Genomic DNA, 27,405 nt, shown 5'->3' on the forward strand with positions numbered 1-27,405 from the left:
TTTGACAATTCCCAGTACTCCTTTAAATCAAGTCACTCCTTTCAAATATGGATAGGATCAGGCTTTCTTAGCTAAAATCACTTATACAATAATAGTATATCCCCAATAAGGGTATGATAAATTACTTTCAGTATGTGAGCTCTGCTTTATTTTGGAAGCAAGCTGCCTACACAGTGGGTGTAGAATGATACCCTGACCATCCCTATTTTGGTGTAAAATTTCATCACTGTATAGTCAGATGAGTGTAACAGAGCAGTGTTAAGTCAGGATTTTAGCTAACATAATCATTTCAATACTTTTTTTTTTTAAAGCCATATACTTCTTTGAGAACCCAATTAAATCTGTGGGTGCTCTCATCAGTAAAATGCACATATAAATGTATAGTCTTGCATGTAATTTCAGGACCTTCGCTGATTTCCTCAAGCCTATTTGTGTAGGTTAAGAAGCCCTTGCCTAATTTCTTTGGCTTTCTTTACTCCAGCACTATAGATATGACTCATTAAGAGTCCTGAATTCTCTTTGGCTGTAGAGATTAAACATGTCAATGAACATGGTGTCCAGTGAAACTTCTGAATATTATGCTCCATTATAAACTCAATCAGCTTTAATTCTGCCCCAGAAAAAAAGGCTGGAAATTCTATTGAAATTTTATACATTAATTCTAAAATTTGTGATGCATTTCTTCATGTTGTCATATTTGTCTTCTCTTCTTCTCACCTTCCCTTCATACTCAATTCTGTAGTTTTTTTTGTTTGGTTTTGTTTTCAGGAGAGGGCTGTTTCCCAGTGGTTATTGATTTGTTTGGTGGTATTGGTGGACTGATTGAAATCCGAGCCAGTCTTCTGGCCAGTCATGGCTTTGCTGTCTTGGCCTTGGCTTACTGTGACTATGAAGACCTCCCTTTCCAACTAGAGAAAGGAGATTTGGAATATTTTGAGGAAGATGCCAACTTTCTCCTGAGACATCCTAAGGTAAATTTGACCTTTTCAGTCAGTTTCAATCCCTATTTTTCAATAAGCATGATATTCTGTGACTTCTTTTAACTTCCAAGTATGATTCTCCCTCAGTGAACTTGAAATTCTATTACATATTTATATTTTACACATGATTTATTTTGTATCCCGTGTCTTCTGCTCAGAAAGATGAAATGCATAGTTAGCCTGTGTCTGTCATGGAATCAAAGGCATTGGCTTTGGATTCAGACAGAAATGGGTTTCATTTCTGGCTCCATCCCATCTGGTTGTGGAAATCTGGGCAAGTTACTAAGAACCCCTAATCCTCATTTTCTGCCTCTATTAAATAATATTGTAGTGACACTACTTCATAAGGTTATTGTGAGAATTAAAAGGAATACTAGGGCTTCCCTCGTGGCGCAGTGGTTGAGAGTCCGCCTGCCATTGCAGGGGACATGGGTTCGTGCTCCGGTCCGGGAAGATCCCACATGCCGCGGAGCAGCTGGGCCCGTGAGCCATGGCCTCTGAGCCTGCGCGTCCGGAGCCTGTGCTCCGCAACGGGAGAGGCCACAACAGTGAGAGGCCCGCGTACCGTAAAAAAAAAAAAAAAAAAAAGAAAGAAAGAAAGGAATACTAGAAGCCAAGTGCTTATTGGAGTAACAGGCAACACCAAATACTCAATAAATCTGATCAGTTATTATTATTATCACCTTCTCTGATAATTATTAAATCACCATACTTAACCAGGTAGATAATCTATTTCTTTGAAGAGTGGGTCAGAATTTTTAGTTACTTGACAGGTCTTAAACATAATGCTATAGTACTTTATAATCCACATACCTTCTTTAAATTTTAAAATGTGCTTTGCTGTTGTAAGAGGGTTGATGCATGTTAGTCCTTATTTATTGCTAATTTTTTTTTCTTAATAAGAAGCAGTCTAAGTAATTAAGACTCTGTACTGCATCCTTTCTCATATAAGGATCACCAAAGTACTGTGAGAATTGCAATTGTAAGATGAGCAACAATTGCTGACACTCTACTGATGCACTGAATTTTTAAATAGCTATTTTTGATGCATATAATGGAATTGTCCTTGAACTATCAAATAGGCATTGTTATCATTGTGCTAGCCCTCTGCTTGGCTTAGATGAGAAATTAAAATGTTATGTGATTCTGCTTTTCACTCTTTTAGCTTGGGTCGCCTTGTAGGTGCTGCGTGACTTTTCTATCATTCTTTCTACCAATATCACACAGATGGCTAGTTAGTGACTAAGCCAGGCCTGGAAACCTGATTTCTTTCCTAGGCTCTGAGTATTTCCATTAAACCTGCTTCACACTGTCTCTTCTGCAGGAGGATAGACCTCAGATACTTCAATTCCTTGAAAGTCTTATTTCTCCATCTGTTGAAGTGTCTTCTAAGGACTCTAAATTCCCCAATTGAAAATTTGGTGGCAGAAGTTGTAATAAGAGTTAGTGTTCTGCCAAAGGCCAGAAGTAAATTAGATAAAGCCTGCATATATCTGAGTCACCTTTTTTCTGTTCATCCATGTTATACTGGCTTTTACTTTATCTTCCATGGCCAAATCCATTCTGAGTTCTCATCTCTCCTTGCCATAACTGTGACTATATCTTTTAACTTGATATAGAATTTCAGAGCTTGAAAGTTTCTTTTAACCCAAAGGGCAGGGGGGTGGGTGGTTCAAGCCACTTCTCTTAATATGCAGGATGAAAAATGGAGTGTATATATGACTCAATTTGTTTCATTTTTTTCCCCTTTACCATAAGAATTTCTCACATTTGTATCAGCTAGATACAAGTGGTACATTCATTCATATTTTTCTAAATAGTAAGAAAAAAACCCCAAACATTACTTAATAAAATGTCTTTTTTTCCTAAGAAAATCTAGGGAATCAGTAAGGCTTTAGAAGAGATGTGACTCTCTGAAACTATCCTTGCATGGGGCCAGTGCTCAAGGAGAATGAAAGCTTTATTTTGTACCATAAAAAACAACATTTCATACCATAAACAACAACAACAACTTTAACTCCTTCTTTTCCTTTGCTCTCCTATACCAAATTGGTAACTAGGAGCTGTATATTCTGCACTCATAACTAACTCATTGTCTTGTTTCCTTTTTTTCCCTGCTGGTGCTGCTTAGCTCAGGGCACCATTATTTCTTGCCTGTACCATTGCAATAAGCTTGGCTTTTCTGCCTCCAATTTTGCAAGTCAGAGTCATAAGACTGGTTTTTCTAGAGCACAGTTATTTTACTCTCTTGCTTAACCATCTCCCAATTTACTAGGCTTCCTAGTCAGGCTTCCTAGCATGTTAGATAAAATTTTCCATAATCTGACTTCTGCGTACTTCTGCCTTATCTTATGCCTCTCCTTAAAATCTGTCCTGATTCTCCTCTGTAGTTTGGAAAAAAGTAAAGGCTGCTTATTAGCATGTTCTTCAAAGTCATTCCCTGTCAAGCTGCTGTTTTCTTTTCCAGCCTTATTTTGCTACTTCCCGTCTGATACTCTAAACTCAAGTAATGAAGAGCTACTATGGTTACCTGAACACACTGCTCCTGAGTTTTAGCACGTGTTCCTCCCATGGTGAATCCATTAGGAATGTTCTGGCTATGTTTCCAGAAAAGTCACTGAGTGTGGCTTAAACAACATCAACATAAGGCATTTTATTCTCTCATGTAACAGATCTGGAGATAGGTGGTTCTAGCTTTAGTTTGGAAACTCAGTGGAGTTTCTTATTGAGGAGACTGGATTGACATTTCTGTAATTTCCTGGCCTTCTCCTCAAGGTCACAAGATGACTGTGGCAGTTTCAGACATTAAGTCAACATGCCAGCATTATCGGCAATGTTAAATCCATAGTATTCAGTCAGTAGAACCTGACATATTCTTGAAGGAGCATTTTCCTTGGACATTAGTTACATATTCCAAAACTCTAGAACTGGGCGTGTGGGTGGGATTAGTACATGCTTTGTTCCCACTGGCCATTGAAGTTCTTTGGTTGTTTGAGATTGTAGGGTTTTGCTAAATGATGGATAGAATCAACATCTCATTTCTATTATTTTCGGGACTATTGACCTAAAACAAATAGACCTCCAGATATTTCTCTAGCAAAGATGGGTTTATTTGAGATCAGCAGAGAACTGCAATTTGGTGTCTCAACCATGGAGAGCCACGTGCAAGTCCCAACACAGCAAGGGAAAGAGAGCACTTTTATGGAGGGGAAAAGGAAGTGGGCGGGGGAAGAGCTATAGTAAACAAAGACTCTATGACCTTTCATTGGCTGAATCCTTGCCAGGAAAGAAGAGGAGTATTTCTTCTTCTAGTTGGACTTTGTTGTGGGGCGTGAGAGCTCCCCCTTCTAGTCTCCCAACTCTATTTAATTGAGGTTTCTAGTTTATTAATTTTTTACATTTCCCCCTTTAGATCAAGATCTTTCTCTGAAAACATCACTGATCAAGAGTCAGGTTTTCCAGTTTCAGCAGCTTTTTGTCCCTCAATGCCAGGAAGGACCTTTCCTGGGTGTAGTGTCTCACACTGGAGGGCAAGTGCATAGATTGGAAACCAGTCGAGGTACCATGCAAGTAACAGGGAGGGACAACTATCAGGTACTTTTAATCTAAAATCCATATGTTATCAAGATCATCTAAAGCATTATGTCATCATCAAAAGTTGGCAAACTTCCAATAGGCCTGGTCTGAATATCTTGGGAAAGTTGTCTCATCAGATGTCATCTGCTTCAATTCTGGGAAATCTTTACTTTCAGGTCACTAAATGATGTGCAGGTCTACTCAGGGTTTGATGCTTTCGTTAGATGTGTCACATGAATCCAAGAGTCTATTCCTTGGAGTTTGGTGCATAAGGGCCTTTCCTGTGAGGCTGAAGAGAGCTTTTATGGAAGTGTCTTTTCCAGTAGATGAAATCTCCAGGTTACAGAATGTGAATCATAAGGTCCTTGTCTCCCAAGAGTACACTGTGAAAAGATTGCTCTACCAAAACATAGTTATTTTTAATAGAAGCAATTAGGCCTTTGCAATATTGGAGTATCTCTTCTTTTATCAGTTGTGGGTCAAAAGAAGCAAGAGCCAAAACGTTGGGTGTCATTTGACTGTCACAAAGGGTGAGAGTTTATGGGTTCCAAAAAGTATGGATCTGAGATTTAGAAGGACCAATGGCAATGTTTTTGGTCAAAGTACTTAGAGGGCCTGTACCAATTTTGCTAACTGAGTCTTAATAATGCCACTGGTGTGTTCGACTAAGCCAAAGGTTTGAGGGCAGAAAGTACAGTGAAGTGTGTAAAACCAGCCAAACAGCACAGACTTATCAAAGCACCTGGTCAGTAAAAGGGTTCCTTGATCACTATGAAATTGAAGAGGTACAGATAATCTTTTCCAAAAGGACTTTAGCCACAGAAGAGGCAGTAGCCTGTCTGTAAGGGAAGGCAACAGTCCATTGTGAAAACATACAGACCATGACTAAAACATGTTTATATCCGTGAGGTGGAGAAAGTTGTATGAAACCCATTTGTCAGACCTCGAATGGTCTATTAGGCAGTTACAAATGTCTGGGAGCAGTATGAACAGGCTTCCTGGGTTGTATTTTGGACAAGTGGGACAAGTGAGGTATGTACTTTTCATGGGTTAGTTAGTGTTTCCCCAATATTGATTCATGCATGTTGTCATTTTGTCAGTAGATCAATAGTTTAACGCATGTGCAGTGGTGAGGAGTGGGAATTTTAGAGTCTCTGGTAGGACTGGGTTGTTACTTGGTCTAAACCAGAGCTTTCTCTTTTTATCAAACCAACAATTGTTGAACTTCCAATCTTGTTTTTCCTTTTCTGAGGCCAATTTTTGGACTTCTCTAGCGAGTTTTCTTAAGTTACCACTTGGGGAAATAACTCTTTAGACCATGACAAAGGTTTGGCTGCTGCTGGTCCCTTTAAGGCCAGACTTTTTTTTGCAGAAATGATTTCTGCAAGGTGATTTCCTTAGCTTGCAGAGAGTCAGGGTTAGAATGCTCCCAAAGTATTAATAATAGCTAAGGCAGCAGGTAAAAATTTCTGAACATAGGGGCCATTTAAATTTTTATTTCTGCTGGAAGTAAGGAAGCCATGTTGCTTCTACAACATTTCAAAATCATAAGATACTCTGAAAGCATATCTGCTATCAGTATAAATATTGCCAGTTTTCTCCTTGTCTAAAGTACAAGCTCATGTAAGAGTGTATAATTCAGCCTGTTTGGCCAAAGTAGCCATAGGTAAAGATTCATCCTCAACAACATCAAAGGAGTTGAAGTAGCTTACCCAGCACAATATTTGCCACTAGCACCTTTTAAATAAGAACCACCAGTGAACCATGAGAGAACCATGAGAGGTCAGATTTACTCAAAAGATTTTCCTGTAGATCATTATGAGCAGTCAGGAGGTGATCTCTCAACGTTAAGCTGTCAAAAGGGACTTCGTCAGTGATGTAGAGAAGAGTAGCAGGGTTAAGCTTAATACAATATAGAAGAGTTATGTGAGGGGCAGTTAACAAAAGGACTTCATGGGGGTGAAGTGGCTGACTGAGAAATGTTGAGAGTGATGAGAATTCAGGAAAGCTTCTAATGCATGAAGTACAAAAAAGGTTAAAGGGGATCCCACAACGATTTTCTCAGTGTTTTTTTTTTTTTTAACATCTTTATTGGAGTATAATTGCCTTACAATGGTGTGTTAGTTTCTGCTTTATAATGAAGTGAATCAGTTATACATATACATATGTTCCCATATCTCTTTCATCTTGCGTCTCCCTCCCTCCCACCCTCCCTATCCCACCCCTCTAGGTGGTCACAAACCACCTAGCTGATCTCCCTGTGCTACGTGGCTACTTCCCACTAGCTATCTATTTTACGTTTGGTAGTGTATATATGTCCGTGCCACTCTCTCACTTTGTCACAGCTCACCCTTCTCCCTCCACATATCCTCAAGTCCGTGCTCTAGTAGGTCTGTGTCTTTATTCCCGTCTTACCCCTAGGTTCTTCATGACCTTTTTTTCCCCTTAGATTCCACATATATGTGTTAGCATATGGTATTTGTTTTTCTCTTTCTGACTTACTTCACTCTGTATGACAGACACTAAGTCTATCCACCTCACTACAAATAACTCAATTTCGTTTCTTCTTATGGCTGAGTAATATTCCATTGTATACATGTGCCACATCTTCTTTATCCATTCATCTCTTGATGGACACTTAGGTTGCTTCCATGTCCTGGCTATTGTAAATAGAGCTGCAATGACCATTGTGGTACATGACTCTTTTTGAATTATGGTTTTCTCAGGGTATATGCCCAGTAGTGGGATTGCTGGGTCATATAGTAGTCCTATTTTTAGTTTCTTAAGGAACCTCCATACTGTTCTTCATAGTGGCTGTATCAATTTACATTCCCACCAACAGTGCAAGAGGGTTCCCTTTTCTCCACACCCTCTCCAGCATTTATTGTTTCTAGATTTTTTGATGATGGCCATTCTGACCAGTGTGAGATGATATATCATTGTAGTTTTGATTTGCATTTCTCTAATGATTAATGATGTTGAGCATTCTTTCACTAGTTTGTTGGCAGTCTGTATATCTTCTTTGGAGAAATGTCTAGTTAGGTCTTCTGCCCATTTTTGAACTGGGTTGTTTGTTTTTTTGTTATTGAGCTGCATGAGCTGCTTGTAAATTTTGGAGATTAATCCTTTGTCAGTTGCTTCATTTGCAAATATATTCTCCCATTCTGAGGGTTGTCTTTTCATCTTCTTTATGGTTTCCTTTGCTGTGCAAAAGCTTTGAAGTTTCATTAGGTCCCATTTGTTTATTTTTGTTTTTCTTTCCATTTCTCTAGGAGGTGGGTCAAAAAGGATCTTGCTGTGATTTATGTCATACATTATTCTGCCTATGTTTTCCTCTAAGAGTTTTATAGTGTTTGGCCTTACATTTAGGTCTTTAATCCATTTTGAGTTTATTTTTATGTATGTGTTAGGGAGTGTTCTAATTTCATACTTTTACATGTACCTGTCTTGTTTAAGCAGCAGCACTTATTGAAGAGGCTGTCTTTTCTGCACTGTATGTTCTTGCCTCCTTTATCAAAGATAACAGGACCATATATGCGTGGGTTTATCTCTGGGCTTTCTATCCTGTTCCATTGATCTATATTTCTGTTTTTGTGCCAGTACCATACTGTCTTTATTACTGTAGCTTTGTAGTATAGTCTGAAGTCAGGGAGCCTTATTCCTCCAGCTCCATTTTTTGTTCTCAGGATTGCTTTGGCTATTCGGGGTCTTTTGTGTTTCCATACAAATTGTGAAATTTTTTGTTCTACTTCTGTGAAAAATGCCAGTGGTAGTTTGATAGGGATTGCATTGAATCTGTAGATTGCTTTGGGTAGTAGAATCATTTTCACAATGTTGATTCTTCCAATTCAAGAACATGGTATATCTCTCCATCTGTTTGTATCATCTTTAATTTCTTTCATCAGTGTCTTATAATTTTCTGCATACAGGTCTTTTGTCTCTTTAGGTAGGTTTACTCCTAGATATTTTATTCTTTTTGTTGCAGTGGTAAATGGGAGTGTTTTCTTAATTTCACTTTCAGATTTTTCATCATTAGTGTATAGGAGTGCCAGAGATTTCTGTGCATTAATTTTGTATCCTGCTACTTTACCATATTCATTGATTAGCACTAGTAGTTTTCTGGTAGCATCTTTAAGATTCTCTATGTATAGTATCATGTCATGTGCAAACAGTGACAGCTTTACTTCTTTTCTGATTTGGATTCCTTTTATTTCTTTTTCTTCTCTGATTGCTGTGGCTAAAACTTCCAAAACTATGTTGAATAATAGTGGTGAGAGTGGGCAACCTTGTGTTCTTCCTGACCTTAGTGAAAATGGTTTCAGTTTTTCACAATTGAGGACGATGTTGGCTGTGGGTTTGTCATATATGGCCTTTATTATGTTGAGGAAAGTTCCCTCTATGCCTGCTTTCTGGAGGGGTTTAATCATAAATGGGTGTTGAATTTTGTCGAAAGTTTTCTCTGCATCTATTGAGATGATCATATGGTTGTATTCCAATTTGTTAATATGGTGTATCACGTTGATTGATTTGTGTATATTGAAGAATCCTTGCATTCCTGGCATAAATCCCACTTGATCATGGTGTATGATCCTTTTAATGTGCTGTTGGATTCTGTTTGCTAGTATTTTGTTGAGGATTTTTGCATCTATGTTCATCAGTGATATTGGCCTGTAGTTTTCTTTCTTTGTGACATCTTTGTCTGGTTTTGGTATCAGGGTGATGGTGGCCTCATAGAATGAGTTTGTGAGTGTTCCTCCCTCTGCTATAGTTTGGAAGAGTTTGAGAAGGATAGGTGTTAGCTCTTCCCTAAGTGTTTGATAGAATTCGCCTGTGAAGCCATCTGGTCCTGGGCTTTTGTTTGTTGGAAGATTTTTAATCACTGTTTCAATGTGAGTGCTTGTGATTGGTCTGTTCATATTTTCTATTTCTTCCTGATTCAGTCTTGGCAGGTTGTGCATTTCTAAGAATTTGTCCGTTTCTTCCAGGTTGTCCATTTTATTGGCATAGAGTTGCTTGTAGTAATCTCTCATGATCCTTTGTATTTCTGCAGTGTCAGTTGTTACTTCTCCTTTTTTATTTCTAATTCTATTGATTTGAGTCTTCTCCCTTTTTTTCTTGAGGAGTCTGGCTAATGGTTTCTCAATTTTCTTTATCTTCTCAAAGAACCAGCTTTTAGTTTTATTGATCTTTGCTATTGTTTCCTTCATTTCTTTTTCATTTATTTCTGATCTTTATCATTTCCTTGCTTCTGCTAACTTTGGGTTTTTTTTCTTCTTCTTTCTCTAATTGCTTAGGTGCAAGGTTAGGTTGTTTATTTGAGATGTTTCCTGTTTCTTAAGGTAGGATTGTATTGCTATAAACATCCCTCTTAGAACTGCTTTTGCTGCATCCCATAGGTTTTGGATCGTCATATCTCCATTGTCATTTGTTTCTAGGAATTTTTTGATTTCCTCTTTGATTTCTGCAGTGATCACTTCGTTATTAAGCAGTGTATTGTTTAGCATCCATGTGTTTGTATTTTTTACAGATCTTTTCCTGTAATTGATTTCTAGTCTCATAGCTTTGTGGTCGAAAAAGATACCTGATAAGATTTCAAATTTCTTAAATTTACCAAGGCTTGATTTGTGACCCAAGATACGATCTATCCTGGAGAATGTTCCATGCGCACTTGAGAAAAATGTGTATTCTGTTGTTTTTGGATGGAATGTCCTATAAATATCAATTAAGTCCATCTTGTTTAATGTATCATTTAAAGCTTGTGTTTCCTTATTTATTTTCATTTTGGATGATCTGTCCATTGGTGAAAGTGGGGTGTTAAAGTCCCCTACTATGATTGTGTTACTGTCGATTTCCCCTTTTATGGCTGTTAGTATTTGCCTTATGTATTGAGGTGCTCCTATGTTGGGTGCATAAATATTTACAGTTGTTATCTCTTCTTCTTGGATTGATCCCTTGATCATTATGTAGTATCCTTCTTTGTCTCTTGTAATAGTCTTTATTTTAAAGTCTATTTTGTCTGATATGAGAATTGCTACTCCAGCTTTCTTTAGATTTCCATTTGCATGGAATATCTTTTTCCATCCCCTCACTTTCAGTCTGTATGTGTCCCTAAGTCCGAAATGGGTCTCTTATAGACAGCATATATACGGGTCTTGTTTTTGTATCCATTCAGCCAGTCTGTGTCTTTTGGTGGGAGCATTTAATCCATTTACATTTAAGGTAATTATCGATATGTATGTTCCTATTCCCATTTTCTTAATTGTTTTGGGTTTGTTATTGTAGGTCTTTTCCTTCTCTTGTGTTTCTTGCCTAGAGAAGTTCCTTTACCATTTGTTGTAAAGCTGGTTTCGTGGTGCTGAACTCTCTCAGCTTTTGCTTGTCTGCAATGATTTTAATTTCTCCATCAAATCTGAATGAGATCCTTGCTGGGTAGAGTTATCTTGGTTGTAGGTTTTTCTCCTTCATCACTTTAAATATGTCCTGCCCTCCCTTGTGGCTTGCAGAGTTTCTGCTGAAAGATCAGCTGTTAAGCTTATGGGGATTCCCTTATGCGTTATTTGTTGTTTTTCCCTTGCTGCTTTTAATATGTTTTCTTTGTATTTAATTTTTGATAGTTTGATTAATATGTGTCTTGGCATGTTTCTCCTTGGATTTATCCTGTATGGGACTCTCTGTGCTTCCTGGAGTTGATTGACTATTTCCTTTCCCATTTTAGGGAAGTTTTCAACTATAATCTCTTCAAATATTTTCTCAGTCCCTTTCTTTTTCTCTTCTTCTTGTGGGACCCCTATAATTTGAATGTTGGTGCGTTTAATTGTCCCAGAGGTCTCTGAGACTGTCCTCAGTTCTTTTCATTCTTTTTTCTTTATTCTGCTCTACAGTAGTTATTTCCACTATTTTATCTTCCAGGTCACTTATCCGTTCTTCTGCCTCAGTTATTCTGCTATTGATCCATTCTAGAGTATTTTTAATTTCATTTATTGTGTTGTTCATCATTGCTTGTTTCCTCTTTAGTTCTTCTAGGTCCTTGTTAAACGTTTCTTGCATTTTCTCTATTCTATTTCCAAGATTTTGGATCATCTTTACTATCATTATTCTGAATTCTTTTTCAGGTAGACTGCCTGTTTCCTCTTCATTTTTTAGGTGTGGTGGGTTTTTGCCTTGCTCCTTCATCTGCTGTGTGTTTTTCTGTCTTTTCATTTTGCTTATCTTACTGTGTTTGGGGTCTCCTTTTCACAGGCTGCAGGTTCGTAGTTCCCGTTGTTTTTGGTGTCTGTCCTCAGTGGCTAAGGTTGGTTCAGTGAGTCGTGTAGGTTTCCTCGTGGATGGGACTAGTGCCTGTGTTCTGGTGGATGAGGCTGGTGTTTTTCTAGTGGGTAGGTCCACGTCTGGTGGTGTGTTTTGGGGTGTCTGGCCTTACTATGATTTTAGGCAGCCTCTGTGCTAATGGATGAGATTGTGTTCCTGTCTTGCTAGTTGTTTGTCATAGGGTGTCCAGCACTGGAGCTTGCTGGTCGTTGAGTGAAACTGGGTGTTGGTGTTAAGATGGAGATCTCTGGGAGATTTTTGCCGTTTGATATTACGTGGAGCTGGGAGGTCTCTTCTGGACCAGTGTCCTGCGGTTGGCTCTCCCACCTCAGTGGCACAGCCCTGATGCCTGGCTGGAGCACCAAGAGACTGTCCTCCACATGGCTCAGAATAAAAGGGAGAAAAAAATAGAAAGAAAGGAAGAAAGGAAGAGGATAAACTAAAATAAAGTAAGATAAAATAAAGTTATTAAAATAAAAAAGAATTATTAAGGAAAAAAATTTTCAAAGTAAAGAGAAAAAAAAAAAGCGGATGGACAATACCCTGGGACAAATGGTGAAAGCAAAGCTATACAGACAAAATATCACACAGAACCATGCACATATACACTCACAAAAAGAGGAAAAGGGGAAAAAATAATATATCTTGCTCCCAAAGTCCATCTCCTCAGTTTGGGATGATTCGTTGTCTATTCAGGTATTCCACAGATGCAGGGTACATCAAGTTGATTGTGGAGCTTTAATTCACTGCTTCTGACGCTGCTGGGAGAAATTTCCCTTTCTCTTCTCTGTTCGAACACCTGCCGGGGTTCAGCTTTGGATTTGGCTCCGCCTCTGCGTGTAGGTCACCTGAGGGCATCTGATCTTCGCTCAGACAGGACAGGGTTAAAGGAGCTGCTGATTTGGGGGCTCTGGCTCACTCAGGCCAGGGGGAGGGAAGGGTACGGATGCGGGGCGAGCCTGCGGCGGCAGAAGCCGGTGCGCCATGCGTTCTCCCGGAGAAGTTGTCCCTGGATCCCGGGACCCTGGCAGTGGCGGGCTGCACAGGCTCCCGGGAGGGGAGGTGGGGATAGTGACCTGTGCTCGCACACAGGCTTCTTGGTGGCGGCAGCAGCAGCCTTAGCATCTCATGCCCGTCTCTGGGGTCCACGCTGATAGCCGCGGCTCGCGCCTGTCTCTGGAGCTCCTTTAAGCAGCGCTCTTAATCCTCTCTCCTCGCGCACCGGGAAACAAAGAGGCAAGAAAAAGTGTATTGTCTCTTCGGCAGGTCCAGACTTTTTCCCGGACTCTTTCCCGGCTAGCCGTGGCGCACTAGCCCCCTTCAGTCTGTGTTCACGCCGCCAACCTTAGTCCTCTCCCTGGGATCCAAGCTCAAAGCCCGAGCCTCAGCTTCCAGCCGCTGCCCGTCCCTGCAGGTGAGCAGACTAGCTTCTCGGGATGGTGAGTGCTGGTCGGCACCGATCCTCTGTGCAGGAATCTCTCCGCCTGGTCCTCCACACCCCTGTTGCTGCGCTCTCCTCTGTGGCTCTGAAGCTTCCCCCTCCGTCCCCTGCAGTCTCCACCCGCGAAGGGGCTTCTAGTGTGTGGAAGCCCCTCCTCCTTCCCAGCTCCCTCCCACTGGTGCAGGTCCCGTCCCTATTCTTTTGTCTCTGTTTATTCCTTTTTCTTTTGCCCTACCCAGGTACGTGGAGAGTTTCTTGCCTTTTGGGAGGTCTGAGGTCTTCTGCCAGTGTTCATTAGGTGTTCTGTAGGAGCTGTTCCACGTGTAGATGTATTTCTGATGTATCTGTGGGGAGGAAGGTGATACTCTTCTGCCATCTTCTCCTGTCTCTCTCAGTGGTTTTAACTGAAAGAGCTGGGGCCTAATGACTCTAAGGCAAGGCAGGTATCCCCATATTACAGGGTCCAGTTGCTGGCTATAATACCCTATGGGTCAATGGTGGTCCCTGTGTTATGGGATGAGTACCCCAAGAGTATTTCCTTTTTCATATACAAAAAGGAAAAAGGAACTCTGATAATTGGGATGCCCCAGGGCAGGTAGGTTCTTCAAACTCTCTTTTAAGGCCTTAAAATCTACGTCATCTGATTTTTCCCATTAAATTTCACTGGGGTTGTTATTCTTGAATAAAACATACAGAGGTTTGGCCATAAGAGAGAAATTTGGGATCTCATTTCAGCATAACCAACTAACCCAAGAAATAGTCACAGATAGTGTTTAGTTTGGGGTTTTGGGAAACTTAGGACACTATAAAGTTTATCTGGATATAGGTGTAGTTCTTGTTCTGATATCAGATGCCCTAAACCTGGGTTTGGACAAACTGCAGTTTTTCTTTGGTAATTTTATGTCCCTTTGAGGCTAAAAGCTTTAGCAAGTGGATGCTGTCTTCCTATGAGGAGGCTTGAGAAGTAGAACAAAGAAGCAAATCATCCACATATTGCAACAAAATAGAACCTCTAGGGTAATTTATATCATCCAGATCAGCCTTCAGGATTTGAGAAATAAGGAATCAGTTAAACCTGAGGCATTAGTGTCCAAGTGAATTGTTTTTCTTCCCAAGTGAAGGCAAAAGTTATTGGCTGGCTTGGTCAACTGGAATACTAGAGAATGCACTGCATAAATCAATTACAGTAAAGAATTCACTTCCAGTGAGAATGGATGTTAGTAACATATGAGGGTTAGGAACAACAGGGGGTTGAGGGATAACAGTGTTGTTTATTACTTGGAAGTACTGGATGAACCTCCATCCTGGGTCCTTAGGTTTTCTCACAAGTTAAATAGAAGTATTAGAAAGATTAGTACAGGGATAATGGTGTCTTGAGACCTGTAATCTTCTATTATGGGCTTCATGCCTTGAAGGGCTTCTTTACTTATAGGGTATTGATTAATTCTGGGAAGAGGTTTTGAGGGACTTATCTGAATCGTGATGGGAGGCATGCTGTAAATTTTGCCAATATCAGGTGGAGATTTGGTCCGTAGGAGGGTGGTAGCTGATTAAATAGGGACAAATAATCAGAGTTTTCAGAATCAGCTCTAGGACTGTCAGAGCTGAAGCAATTAAAGATGTCAAAGGGTGATTTAATTTACATGATTGGTTACTTTGATGACTATTGTCAAATCTAGAATTATTTCCCCCCTTTGGGATAAAGAAACTCTGCCATGCATACTTCTTTAAGAAGTCTTGACCTAATAAATGGATAAGGGCAGAGGAACTAAGGAGAAAAGGGTGTGTATCTCTCAAAGGGCCTAAACAAAAGGGAATAGGTTCAGAGATAGGAAGCTCTTGAGGTTCATTAGAGATCCCACTGTTTGAACTGTTTTAGTACTCCAAGGCAGGGACTGCTTTGTAGTAGTGGCACTGAGTACCAAGATTGTGGTTCCATTGTCAGTTAGGACTGGAAGAGATTCATCCCCAATCTGGAGAAATGTTTCTCCAATTCTATTAAGTGGGAAGATTAGGAAGAGCCCCTGTAGTCCACCCGAACCCCATTGTTGAGAATTCAGAGGACATTGGAAAGACTGCTTAGAGGGCAGAAGGTGCCTAAAATGCTTAAATTTGTAACAATCTTTTCTCTGACATCCTGGCTCTTTGTGACAATAGCTCTTTGTGGCAAACTGGGGGGTTTGGTTTCATTTAGGGACCTTCATTTGCTGGAGTTGAAGATTAAGAATTTCAGTGGTTTTTCATTGAGGTGACTCATTTAGAGTGAGAGACAGCCAGTTTGCCAGATTCACTAGACTCTGGAGTGGAAAACTCTAGTTTCCCATCCCATCCTGGTTCTTTTTACTAGAAGGGAATGGTCCTGGTTCAGCCCATTAATAAATATAAAGTTTAAAGCTATCTGAGTGGAATCAACCTCTAAAAGAAGATCAGAATTTTCTTTAAAAATAATCTGAAGTCGATTGTAATAGTCATGAGCAGATTCATCAGGTTTTCATGTAAAAGCCTGAATTTTGTTCCAATCAACAGGTTTTGAAAAAGTCACCTAGCAATTGCCCAAGCTTGATCATATGTAAGTTAGCAGGTTGGTCTCCGTGTTTTACTCTTAGGTGTTGATGGAAATAATCAATAACAATCTGTAATAGGAATAGAAAAGAATTTTATTTGCCAAACTGAGGACTGTAGCCCAGGAGACAGCCTCTCAGATAACTCTAAGAAACTGCTCAGTTGAAGCACGGTTTTTAGCATAGTCGTATACCTTATCAGAGCAAAGAACATACATCAAACACGACAGGGGTATATTCTTCAAGTGTCCAAAAGAGACAGATTTAGTATATAGAGAGTGAGACAACAGGACCCTGGTGTCTGGGAAGTGAACCTTTTCTTTCAGGGAGTGTTAATATGGATGTGGTAAGAAGGGAGTTTTTTTATCCTTATCTTCAAAACAGACATTCTTTACTTTAATGGTTGAAGCAGATGTGTTGTGCTCCACCACCCCCCACCCCCCAACCCCCCCCCCCCTTAGGTTGGCTCGGATGCAACCACTGTCAGCTCCTCCCCCTCTTTCCCCGTCTTCACCCTTCCTTTCACTCCCTTCCCCTCGCCCTTTGGTTACGTCAGACGGACACGCCGGGAGCCGGGTGGGCGGTGCTTTCTCGTCAGCATGTGGGCGGGGACCAGCAACCGCAGAGGCGTCGACGACGGCGTCAGCGACGACTACGTTCCTCAGTCTTCGGGGTAGGCTCGGTGGCGCCGGCACGGCTACGCGGAGCTGTAGGCGGTGGCCCTAGGGAGGCCGCGGCGCCATGGTGGGGCGGTAGACGTGCTCGGGCCAGCGAGGCGAGAGGCGGTGGTGTTCATCCGGTCCGCAGCGCACTTCGGCAGGGGCCGGGGGTGGGGAGGACCGGGTCGGGGGTTGTCCCGGGCGGCGCGGGGCCGCGGGGCGGGGCTCGCAGGCCGTCGGGGTACAGGAGGCCTGGGCCGCCGCAGGCCGCTGGGCCCCGCTGCCGGGCCGCTCGACGACGACGCTCCCGCGGGGGCCCCGCCTGAGCAGGACGCGGCTGCGGCGGCTGCGAGGCCGCGGGAGGCCGCGGAGGATGGAGGAGCGGAAGGAGGAGGGCGAGGCCGAGATCCAGGAGCACGGGCCCGAGCACTGGTTCTCCAAGTGGGAGCGGCAGTGCCTGGCCGAGGTCGAGCAGGACGAGCAGTTGACCCCTGAGCTGCAGGAGGAGGCGGCGGCGGCCGCACAGCCCGAGCACAAGCAGCAGAAGCTGTGGCACCTCTTCCAGAACTCGGCCACCGCCGTGGCCCAGCTCTACAAAGACCGAGTGTGTCAGCAGCCAGGACTTTCTCTTTGGGTTCCCTTCCAAAATGCAGCCACTGCCGTCACCAACCTTTACAAAGAAAGCGTGGATACCCATCAGCGAAGTTTTGATATTGGAATTCAGGTTGGCTATCAGCGACGCAATAAAGATGTGTTGGCTTGGGTTAAAAAGCGCAGAAGAACTATTCGTAGAGAAGATTTGATCAGCTTCCTGTGTGGAAAAGTTCCTCCACCGCGAAACTCTAGAGCTCCCCCAAGACTGACTGTAGTGTCCCCTAACCGAGCTACTTCAACGGAAACTAGCTCATCTGTAGAGACTGATTTGCAACCCTTCCGGGAAGCCATAGCTCTGCATGGTAAAGCCGTTTGAACATATTTCTTTGGAAAAATGGTTAAGAGTGTGCCTGTGGACCCAATTTCACATTTAGGTTTAGGTCCAGATATATTGTCTGTTTTTTGTCTATTCTAGTTACTACTTGCTCTAGAAATGTTTAAATAGAATGTAAGCTAAGAACTTATATGGGCAATTTTTGAATGTTAGCCAGCCTATCCTAAAAAAAAATGTTTTTAGAAAGTTGGTTTGAGCTGATTGGTGTTACAATAACAGCATTTTTTGCAACATTTATTGCTTTACACACTTACATTGTACATGTTTCCTTACTCTTCTGAGTCAAAGAGGAAGTTCTTGTGTTTTAAGAATACTATTGCATTTATAATTACCTGGAGAGCCTAGTCAGTTACGGGCAAGTAAGGCAGATAACTGTTGGGCTAGTTCTCATGGGAACTCCCTTTGACACCTTAGGTTATTGAGTGTGCCTGTAGAACCTGAGCGTCGATGACCCAAGAGGGAGTAGACAGATGTAAGAATAATTAACTTGACTTTCCTTATGTCTTTTGTCCCTTAGGGCCTTGCTTTGATAGGACTGTTAGAGAACAGGTCCATCACCATCTCCCCAGGCCAGACCTGCCATAAAAAGACATTCTTGGCTGAGGGGTTTAAGTATTATTGGAGAAGCCTGGGGTATGTAGTCAGTAAGTTTGTTGTTGCTTGTTCTCTAATACTGGCTTCCAGATAGAACTGGGAGAGGTACTTATAGGACATTCAATACTGCTGTAAAAATAAAACGACAAAATTATAAGACTTGGTTGAAGCCAAGATGAAAACATGGATTGTTCAAGTGACTAAACAGATAGAAGTAATTAGTGAGTTAGGTCATGAGTCCTGTTAAAAGTTAACATATTTCTGAGCCATAGTGTAGGTCATCTAAAATAAAATAACCTGGTGATAAAAACTGGGATGTATACAAAGGGCTTCTATATCACCGAAGCTTTAATGCTTACAGAGATTCTTGTTCTCTTTGGCAAACATTGATTCTTTATCTAAAACCCCATTCAGAACATGGGAGTTGGAAAAAGTGTTGTTTTTTTTTCCCCTCCTGATTGTGAGTTTGTTTACGATAAGTTAAAAACACAAAAACATTTTATTGCAAGAAAGTCCATGATGTATGGATGCAGTACGTAAGACTGCTTGCTGTTTCTAATATAGTGGAATAGTTGATGCTGTCAGAAAGTTTGAAACTCAGGCAAAATAGAGATTGATCTGTTCCTACTGAATTAGAGTTTCACATCTTTTACCATTGTTTGAAAAAAATTACTAGAAGTGTACATAGTTTGTCAGATTAATTTTAGTGCATGGTAGTATTTGATGTAGTTGTGTTTTCCTTAAGCATTTTGATTTCCTTTGTCATCAAGTGGATTTATGATTTATTCCATATTTCTCTTGTTGAAGTGTCTTTTTTCTGTATTATACTCCACTATAGAAGGTAGTTTTAAGAAGCATAAATGCCACTCTTGTTATAAAATCTTAATGCAGTTGTACACATTGTAAAAAGGGCAAGCTAGCAGCCCTCCCCCCTCCAACTACTACTATATTCTCCACATCCCATTACATTTTCTTAAATTGAAAAAAAAAAAAAAAGCAGATGTGTTGTGTGTGTTTGACAGGCTGTTTTAGTTCACACAAAGTTCAAGCTGAACAATGTATAAGCCGAGATGACTTCTCCATACCTCAATGTGTGAAAATTTTCTCCATCAGGGGGAACTTTCAGGATTTTCCCAATTAGGAGTTTTCATCTAATGCTGGGCTTGGCGTTCACTGACAAGCATATGAACTAGTAGATATACGTTAGAAAAACCAGGTTTATAAGTTTGAATGACTATATTAAATTACTTACCAAACCTGTGAGGATCTTCGGTTACTTTGGGAAAATCTTTGACTATGGCTCACAGTTCAGCTTTAGTTCAGGAAATATAAAAAATAAAGGCTTTGCATCCTCAGAAGGCTTAGTTTTAAAGGGACTGGCTCTGATAAGTTCAGAGAAAAAGGGTATGTGGAGAGTTTCAGAGAAAAAGGGTATTTGGTAAGAGAATTCATATGAATAAATTGAGGGTATAGAGGAGGTGTAGGTGGCTTTGAAGGAAAGGAGGAAAATGGTGCCCGGGGCAGAGTCTGGGCATGAGTGAGGGAGGGAGACAAGACGGCATCAGAGGCAAAGGCTGAGATGAAGAAGCCAAAGAAGAGTTTGAGGCTTCAGGAGCCATTTTATCTTTTTAAATCATTCATTTGCCTCAGTTAATCTTAAAACCTTATTTTGCAGAGAGGCAATTGTAGACTCCTGATAATGTTAGGAAGTCACTATGGATGAAAAATTAATCAACAGTTGATCTTAAGGAGAAATAGAGAATTTTATTCAACCCAACCTGAGGATTTTAACCCAGGGGACAGTCTTTCAGAAAGGAAAAGGACTGTTCCTTTTGAGGACTGTTCCACTTGTTTAGAAGTCAAAGGCACAGTTATATACATTCTCAAGACAAAGGATCATACATCAAAATGGCACACTGATGTTTTATGTAAAGTTCGCCAAAGATACATAGTCCAAAAACTGACACCATTTCCACTAAGATCAGAAACAAGACAAAGTTGCCCACTCTCACCACTATTATTCAACATAGTTTTGGAAGTTTTAGCCACAGCAATCAGAGAAGAAAAAGAAATAAGGGAATCCAAATTGGAAAAAAAGAAGTAAAGCTGTCACTGTTTGCAGATGACATGACACTATTCATAGAGAATCCTAAAGATGCTACCAGAAAACTACTAGAGCTAATCAATGAATTTGGTAAAGTTGCAGGATACAAAATTAATGCACAGAAATCTCTTGCATTCTTATACACTAATGATGAAAAATCTGAAAGAGAAATTAAGGAAACACTCCCATTTACCACTGCAACAAAAACAATAAAATACCTAGGAATAAACCTGCCTAAGGAAACAAAAGACCTGTATGCAGAAAACTATAAGACACTGATGAAAGAAATTAAAGATGATACCAACAGATGGAGAGATATACCATGTTCTTGAATTGGAAGAATCAACATTGTGAAAATGACTGTACTACCCAAAGCAATCTACAGATTCAATGCAATCCCTATCAAACTACCAATGGCATTTTTCACAGAACTACAACAAAAAATTTCACAATTTGTATGGAAACACAAAAGACCCCGAATAGCCAAAGCAATCTTGAGAAAGAAAAGTGGAGCTGGAGGAATCAGACTCCCTGACTTCAGACTATACTGCAAAGCTACAGTAATCAAGACAGTATGGTACTGGCACAAAAGCAGAAATATAGATCAATGGAACAGGATAGAAAGCCCAGAGATAAACCCACACACATATGGTCACCTTATCTTTGATAAAGGAGGCAAGAATATGTAGTGGAGAAAAGACAGCCTCTTCAATAAGTGGTGCTGGGAAAACTGTACAGGTACATGTAAAACTATGAAATTAGAACACTCCCTAACACCATACACAAAAATAAACTCAAAATGGATTAAAGACCTAAATGTAAGGCCATACACTGTAAAACTCTTAGAGGAAAACATAGGTAGAACACTCTATGACATAAATCACAGCAAGATCCTTTTTGACCCACCTCTTAGAGAAATGGAAATAGAAACAAAAATAAATGGGACCTAATGAATCTTAAAAGCTTTTGCACAGCAAAGGAAACCATAAAGAAGATGAAAAGGACCCTCAGAATGGGAGGAAATATTTGCAAATGAAGCAACTGACAAAGGATTAATCTCCAAAATTTACAAGCAGCTCATGAAGCTCAATATCAAGAAACCAAACAACCCAATCCAAAAATGGGTAGAAGGCCTAAATAGACATTTCTCCAGAGAAGATATACTGATTGCTAACAAACACATGAAAGGATGCTCAACATCACTAATCATTAGAGAAATGCAAATCAAAACTACGATGGGGTATCACCTCACACCAGTAGAATGTCCATCATCAAAAAATCTAGAAACAATAAATGCTGGAGAGGGTGTGGAGAAAAGGGAACCCTTGCACTGTTGGTGGGAATGTAAATTGATACAGCCACTATGGAGAACAGTATGGAGGTTCCTTAAAAAACTAAAAATAGAGCTACAATATGACACAGCAATCCCACTACTGGGCATATACCCTGAGAAAACTGTAATTCAAAGAGTTATGTACCACAGTGTTCATTGCAGTGCTATTTACAATAGCCAGGACATGGAAGCAACCTAAGTGTCCATCAACAGTTGAATGGATAAAGAAGATGTGTCACATATATACAATGGAATATTACTCAGCCATAAAAAGAAACAAAATTCAGCTATATGTAATGAGGTGGATGGACCTAGGGTCTGTCATGCAGAGTGAAGCAAGTCATAAAGAGAAAAACAAATACTGTATGCTAACACATATATATGGAATCTAAAAAAAAAAAAAAAGTGGTTTTGAAGAACCTAGGGGTAGACAGAAATAAAGACTCAGACATAGAGAATGGACTTGAGGATATGGGGAGGGGGAAGGTAAGCTGGGACGAAGTGAGAGAGTGGCATGGACTTATATATACTACCAAATGTAAAATAGGTAGCTAGTGGGAAGCAGCTGCATCACATGGGAAGACCAGCTCTGTGCTTTGTGACCACCTAGAGGGGTGGGATAGGGAGGGTGGGAGGGAGACGCAAGAGGGAGGAGATATGGGGACATATGTATATGTATAGCTGATTCACTTTGTTATAAAGCAGAAACTAACCATTGTAAAGCAACTATACTCCAATAAAGATGTTTAAAAAATTAAAAAAAAAAAAAAGAATGTTGTCTTTCAAGGAGTTACATTGCTGGTGTATGAAGAAGGGAAAATGTTGATCTTTATGGTCAAGCAGGCATTCCTGCTTTGAGGCAATTTGGTTAATGTATAATCAGGTGTACATTGCACATAGGGAGGGCCCAATTCAGACAGGGACTATGTTATGCTTAAATTTTCTTGTCTGGACTCAAAACGTAAATTTTATTCCATCACCTCAAAATACCAGTCAGAAAAGATATCATATTCAGTTCTGAAGATTTTTGAGCTTTTGTAATCCAATTTGGTTTTAAGAAAATTAAGTTCAGGGATTTCAAAATTACCCATAATGGCCATTGATATTCTAAATTGCCTGTGGTCAGGTCAGTCCATTTAATTAGAAATGTGCATGAGGAAGAACCAAGGTTTTTAAATATAAAATTGGCTAGAGTCTCAGTGCGGGGGAGGGGGTGTGCTCTCAAAATATTTATATAACTGGGATCCCTTTTCTCAGAGATTTTTCTCTAGAGTGAAAGAATAATTTTCCAACAGCTTAAACAATTTACAGCTCAATTCAAACAGCTTGCATTCACAGTGTCTGCAGGCCTAATACCAGCCAGTTCTAAGGGAACAGCTTGGTCCTGGAGGAGCCAGGCCAAAGGCTTCTCAGCGAGTTCCCATGGAACAGCTCCTATTCCAAAGGAAGGGCTGATGGCTGAACTGACTGCGTTTCAGTGAAACAGCCCCTGTACCTGAAGGAACTCAGCTGACAGCTTCTCAGCCAGTTTCAGTTGAAACTCTCTGATCTCAGAGTCAGATTGAAGTGTCAAAAGAGTACTTGCATACAGAGCAAGGCTTTAACCAGAAACAATGAAACTTTAAAATAGATCCCACACACAGCCTGAAGAGCTTCAAATGCAAAGAGGTGTCAACTGAAAAAAAAAAAAATGAAAATAAGAAAAAAACACAACCTCAAATTTGAGAATTATGTTTTTGTGACAGACAAACTGAGGGCTTAAGCCCAGGAGCAGTCTCTCAGATATCTCTGAGGGACTGCTCTGAAGAGGTAAGGGAGAAGCCAGGATATGTAGTAGTTTTGCAACAAAAACCTGGTACATCAAAAGATTACTATTAATTAAATAAAACCAGACATCTCAAGTTAATGAATTTAGTGCTTTTCTGTGTACAGGAAGATGCAAGAGTCTGGGCTCACTGAAGTCATTCCTTTGATACGCACCTCGGCTATCTAAAGCGAGCATCCTCTTTGTTTCCATCCCAGGTTTCCTCAGGGCTCTCCATGGGTGGTTGGGGGTGGGCAGGTGCGGCTGTAAATGACTGGTGGCTTGATGGCCACAACATCTTTTGTTTACTGATATGGCAGACCGCATTCTTATTCTACAGACCACAAGGGCTGGAATCCAGGAGGAAGGTGTACCCTCAAACTCCAGGGTCAGCAAGAGAAGCAGTGAGCAATAAAGGGCTCAACCATGGATACTGCAGCTCTTTGCTCGCCAGCCCTAGAACCTTTGGGGGTCTCCTCTGGTCCTTGTATGAGCCACCAAAACAAATGCCCCAAATTGCCCTAAAACAAATAGAATGCCAGATATTTCTCCAGCAAAGATGGAGTCATTCAGGATCAGCTGAGATTGCAATTTGGGGTCTGAAACCATGGTGAAGCATGTGCAAGTCCCTGCACAGCAAGGGAAGGAGAAGGATTTTCTGGAGGGGAAAAGGAAGATGGGAGGGCTTACGGTAAACAAAGAGCCCAAGGCTTTTCACTGGCTGAGTTCTTGGCTGGAAAGAAGAGCAGTCTTTCTACCTTTTGGGCTCTGCTGTTGTTTCAGGGTGTGAGAGTTCCCCCTTCTGGTCTCCGGATTGTATTTAATTGGGGTTTTTGTTTTTTACAGGTCCTTAGCCTGGGTATTGGGGTAGTCTCCATGTCCAAAACAGCAGAGACTGGAATCTCCATGGCTATTCACTAAAGCAAGTCACAGCTGCCGCGCTTATTAACGGGCCCAACTTTATTCTTGACATTCCACAGGTATATCATGGTCACATAAATCAGCTCTGGCCATTCTCTCCTCATTCACTATCCATCAGTACCTTAGGATTAGTAGAGTTACAGCACATTTTTGAGGATACTAGAGCTGAAGCCAGTGAGACATTTTTTCTCCCCATTGAAAAGGCCCAGGGACATTTCCTCTTCATTGTGGGAGAAGAAGATATGAATGTCAACAGCAAAGTATATGCAGAGCAAGCCATAGAACAGCTGAGGAGACATGGGAAGAATGACTGGACCCTGCTGTCTTACCCAGGGATAGGCCACCTGATAGAGCCCCCCTACTCCCCACTGTGCTGTGCCTGGAGGATCTCCAATCTCCACCTCTTCATGCACTGGGGAGGAGAGGTGATCCCACATGTAGCTGCACAAGAACGTTCTTGGAAGGAGATCCAGAAGTTTCTCAGGAAACACCTTATTCCAGTTGTGACCAGTTGTCTCTGAGAAGAGCAAATATTTCTGGAAATACAGAAGCAATAGGATGCTTTACCAGCCTCCACTTGATTTTCATGGAACAATGCTTTTGACCTCTTCTTGTAAGAAGGAAGTTATGGCAAGAGAAGGCAGGAGGACTGCGAATGGTATGCTTTGACTTTGGAAAGGGAAAAATGGCTTCCTCTTAATCTAATATCATAAACTGAGGCGTTTATGTTTTTAGAAATATAAACTTAGAGCTCTGCCTGTTCTAAAATATTTCAGTTTACATTTACAGCAATTCTTAGGGAAAAAAATTACCAAAATTGAACCATAGAATCCCCTGGCTTGTAAAACAATCATGAATAGAATCAGGTGCTGATGAGTGATTTCTTCTTTATTTTTAAATTTATTTATTTTATTTTATTTATTTTTGGCTGCATTGGGTCTTCGTTGCTGTGTGCGGGTTTTCTGTAGTTGTGGCGAGCAGAGGCTACTCTTTTTGGTGGTGCGCTGGCCTCTCATTGTGGTGGCTTCTGTCACTGCCAGGCACAGACTCTAAGCACGTGGGCTTCAGTAGTTGTGGCTCGCGACCTCTATAGCACAGGCTCAGTAGTTCTGGCACACAGGCTTAGTTGCTCTGCGGCATGTGGGATCTTCCAGGATTAGTGCTTGAACATGTGTCCCCTGCGTTGGCAGGTGGATTCTTTTTTATTTTTTTTTATGGTTTTCTACTCTTTTTGTGTGTGTGTGTATATTCACTTTTTTTTATCATCTTTATTGGAGTATAATTGCTTTACAATGGTGAGTTTCTGCTGTATAACAGTGAATCAGCTATACATATACATATATCTCCTCCCTCTTGCGTCTGCCTCCCACCCTCCCTATCCCACCCCTCTAGGTGGTCACAAAGCATGGAGCTGGTCTCCCCATGTGAAGCAGCTGCTTCCCACTAGCTATCTATTTTACATTTGGTAGTGTATGTATGTCCATGCCACTCTCTCACTTCGTCCCAGCTTACCCTTCCCCCTCCCCATATCCTCAAGTCCATTCTCTATGTCTGCGTTTTTATTTCTGTCCACCCCAGATTCCATATATATGTGTTAGCATACAGTATTTGTTTTTCTCTTTCTGACTTATTTCACTCTGTATGACAGACTCTAGGTCCATCTACCTCACTACAAATAGCTGAATTCCTTAGATAGGATGTAATGAGTGACGGTGTCTGTGTTCCAGTTAAATTTTATTTATGAACACCAATGTTCATAAATAATTTTCTATTTTTTTCCAAGTGTTTACAAATGTAAAAACCATTCTTAGGGGCTTCCCTCGTGGCGCAGTGGTTGAGAGTCCGCCTGCCGTTGCAGGGGACAGGGGTTCGTGACCCGGTCCGGGAAGATCCCACATGCCGCGGAGCGGCTGGGCCCGTGAGCCATGGCCGCTGAGCCTGCGCGTCCGGAGGCTGTGCTCTGCAACGGGAGAGGCCACAACAGTGAGAGGACCGCGTACCGCAAAACAAAAAAACAAAAATCATTCTTAGTTCTGGGCAGCAGAAAAAAGGGTTGTAGGCTGGATTTGGTTTGCAGGGCATAGTCTGATGACCATGGGTATGGAGCAATGCCAATTACTTTGTCCAAGGTCAAATTGGAGGTATGTTCTCTAAGGGGCAAGTCACAGGCCAGATATTCCTGAGCTACTGAATTGCAATGGATCGAAGTAGAGGAGATTGATGGATAATCAAGGTGAAAATGGAGCAGTACAGAAGTATTTTGAATCATTTTGTAGGTATGATGGGGAGCCAATAAATAGAGTAATAGAAGCAACATGAGGACACTTCAGTTTTATCTGCCTAAACTCTTATTATTTTATCTGCTTTCTGATACCCTCTCTGTTTAGAGTAAAATTATTCCATTCAATATGTGTGGGGCTGTTAGCCTCCCTCCTCTCTCAGTCACAGAAGTTTTCACATTTCTGAGACCTGGCCAATCAGAATACCTCACTCCTTTAATTATAATAATCATGTAATTGCAATGGCTAATACCCTCTATGAGTTTTACTATGTATTAGTTATATATGTTACATGCTATATATATTAGTTATATATGCAATATGCAATATAATAGTTATTGTAATGAGTATAATCAGTATAATTTTTCTTGTTTCCAGTTTTGGACTTTAGGAAGAATGTTGGTGTTTGGCCTGCTATATATCCTTGATTTATATTTTATGTATTTTTCTTTTAAACCGGGAAGGTTTGGGATTTTTTAAGTGTTTTTTCAGCATTGCTAGAAAAAATTATATGGTTTTCTCTGTAGATCTATTAATATGATGAATTATTTTTCTAGTATTGAATCATCTTTACATTTGTAGACTAAAACTCAGTTGGTCATGATGTATTGTTAATTAACAATAAATAAAATCAAACTTTTTTTGTGGGGTGTTTTTGGTCAGGTATTATATCAATGTTGTACGTGTTTCATAAAAAGAATTAAAAAGTTTTCCTTTTTTCCTGTAGTAGTTTAATTAGGACAGAAATTATCTCTTCTTTAAAAGCTAGTTGCTCTATCCTGGGTATTACATTGTTCCTGGCAATTTTTTTTAAAAGACAACCTGGATTTTTATTGATATTTAGTATATTATATCTT

At 40.7% G+C, this 27,405-nt stretch overlaps 2 protein-coding genes across 2 annotated transcripts in view; both read left to right on the forward strand.

Moving 5' to 3' along the window:
* Positions 1-25,819, forward strand: part of LOC309964258 (bile acid-CoA:amino acid N-acyltransferase-like) — a 49,032-nt gene extending 23,213 nt beyond the window's left edge. Inside the window, 3 exon segments of the mRNA XM_082843086.1 lie at positions 769-971; positions 24,195-24,264; positions 24,267-25,819. Coding sequence (XP_082699212.1) covers positions 769-971; positions 24,195-24,264; positions 24,267-24,790 — 797 coding nt within the window. The 3' untranslated portion in view covers positions 24,791-25,819.
* Positions 16,899-20,209, forward strand: LOC309964259 (HUWE1-associated protein modifying stress responses-like; the record flags this gene model as incomplete). Its single annotated transcript, XM_082843087.1, has 1 exon — positions 16,899-20,209. The coding sequence occupies one exon, from the start codon at positions 16,899-16,901 to the stop codon at positions 17,493-17,495; it is 597 nt and encodes a 198-aa protein (XP_082699213.1). The 3' UTR covers positions 17,496-20,209.
* Positions 25,820-27,405: the final 1,586 nt, after the last annotated feature.

The sequence above is a fragment of the Leucopleurus acutus genome (assembly GCF_964270905.1).
Source record: "Leucopleurus acutus genome assembly, chromosome: 7".
Classification (NCBI taxonomy): Eukaryota; Metazoa; Chordata; class Mammalia; order Artiodactyla; family Delphinidae; genus Leucopleurus; species Leucopleurus acutus.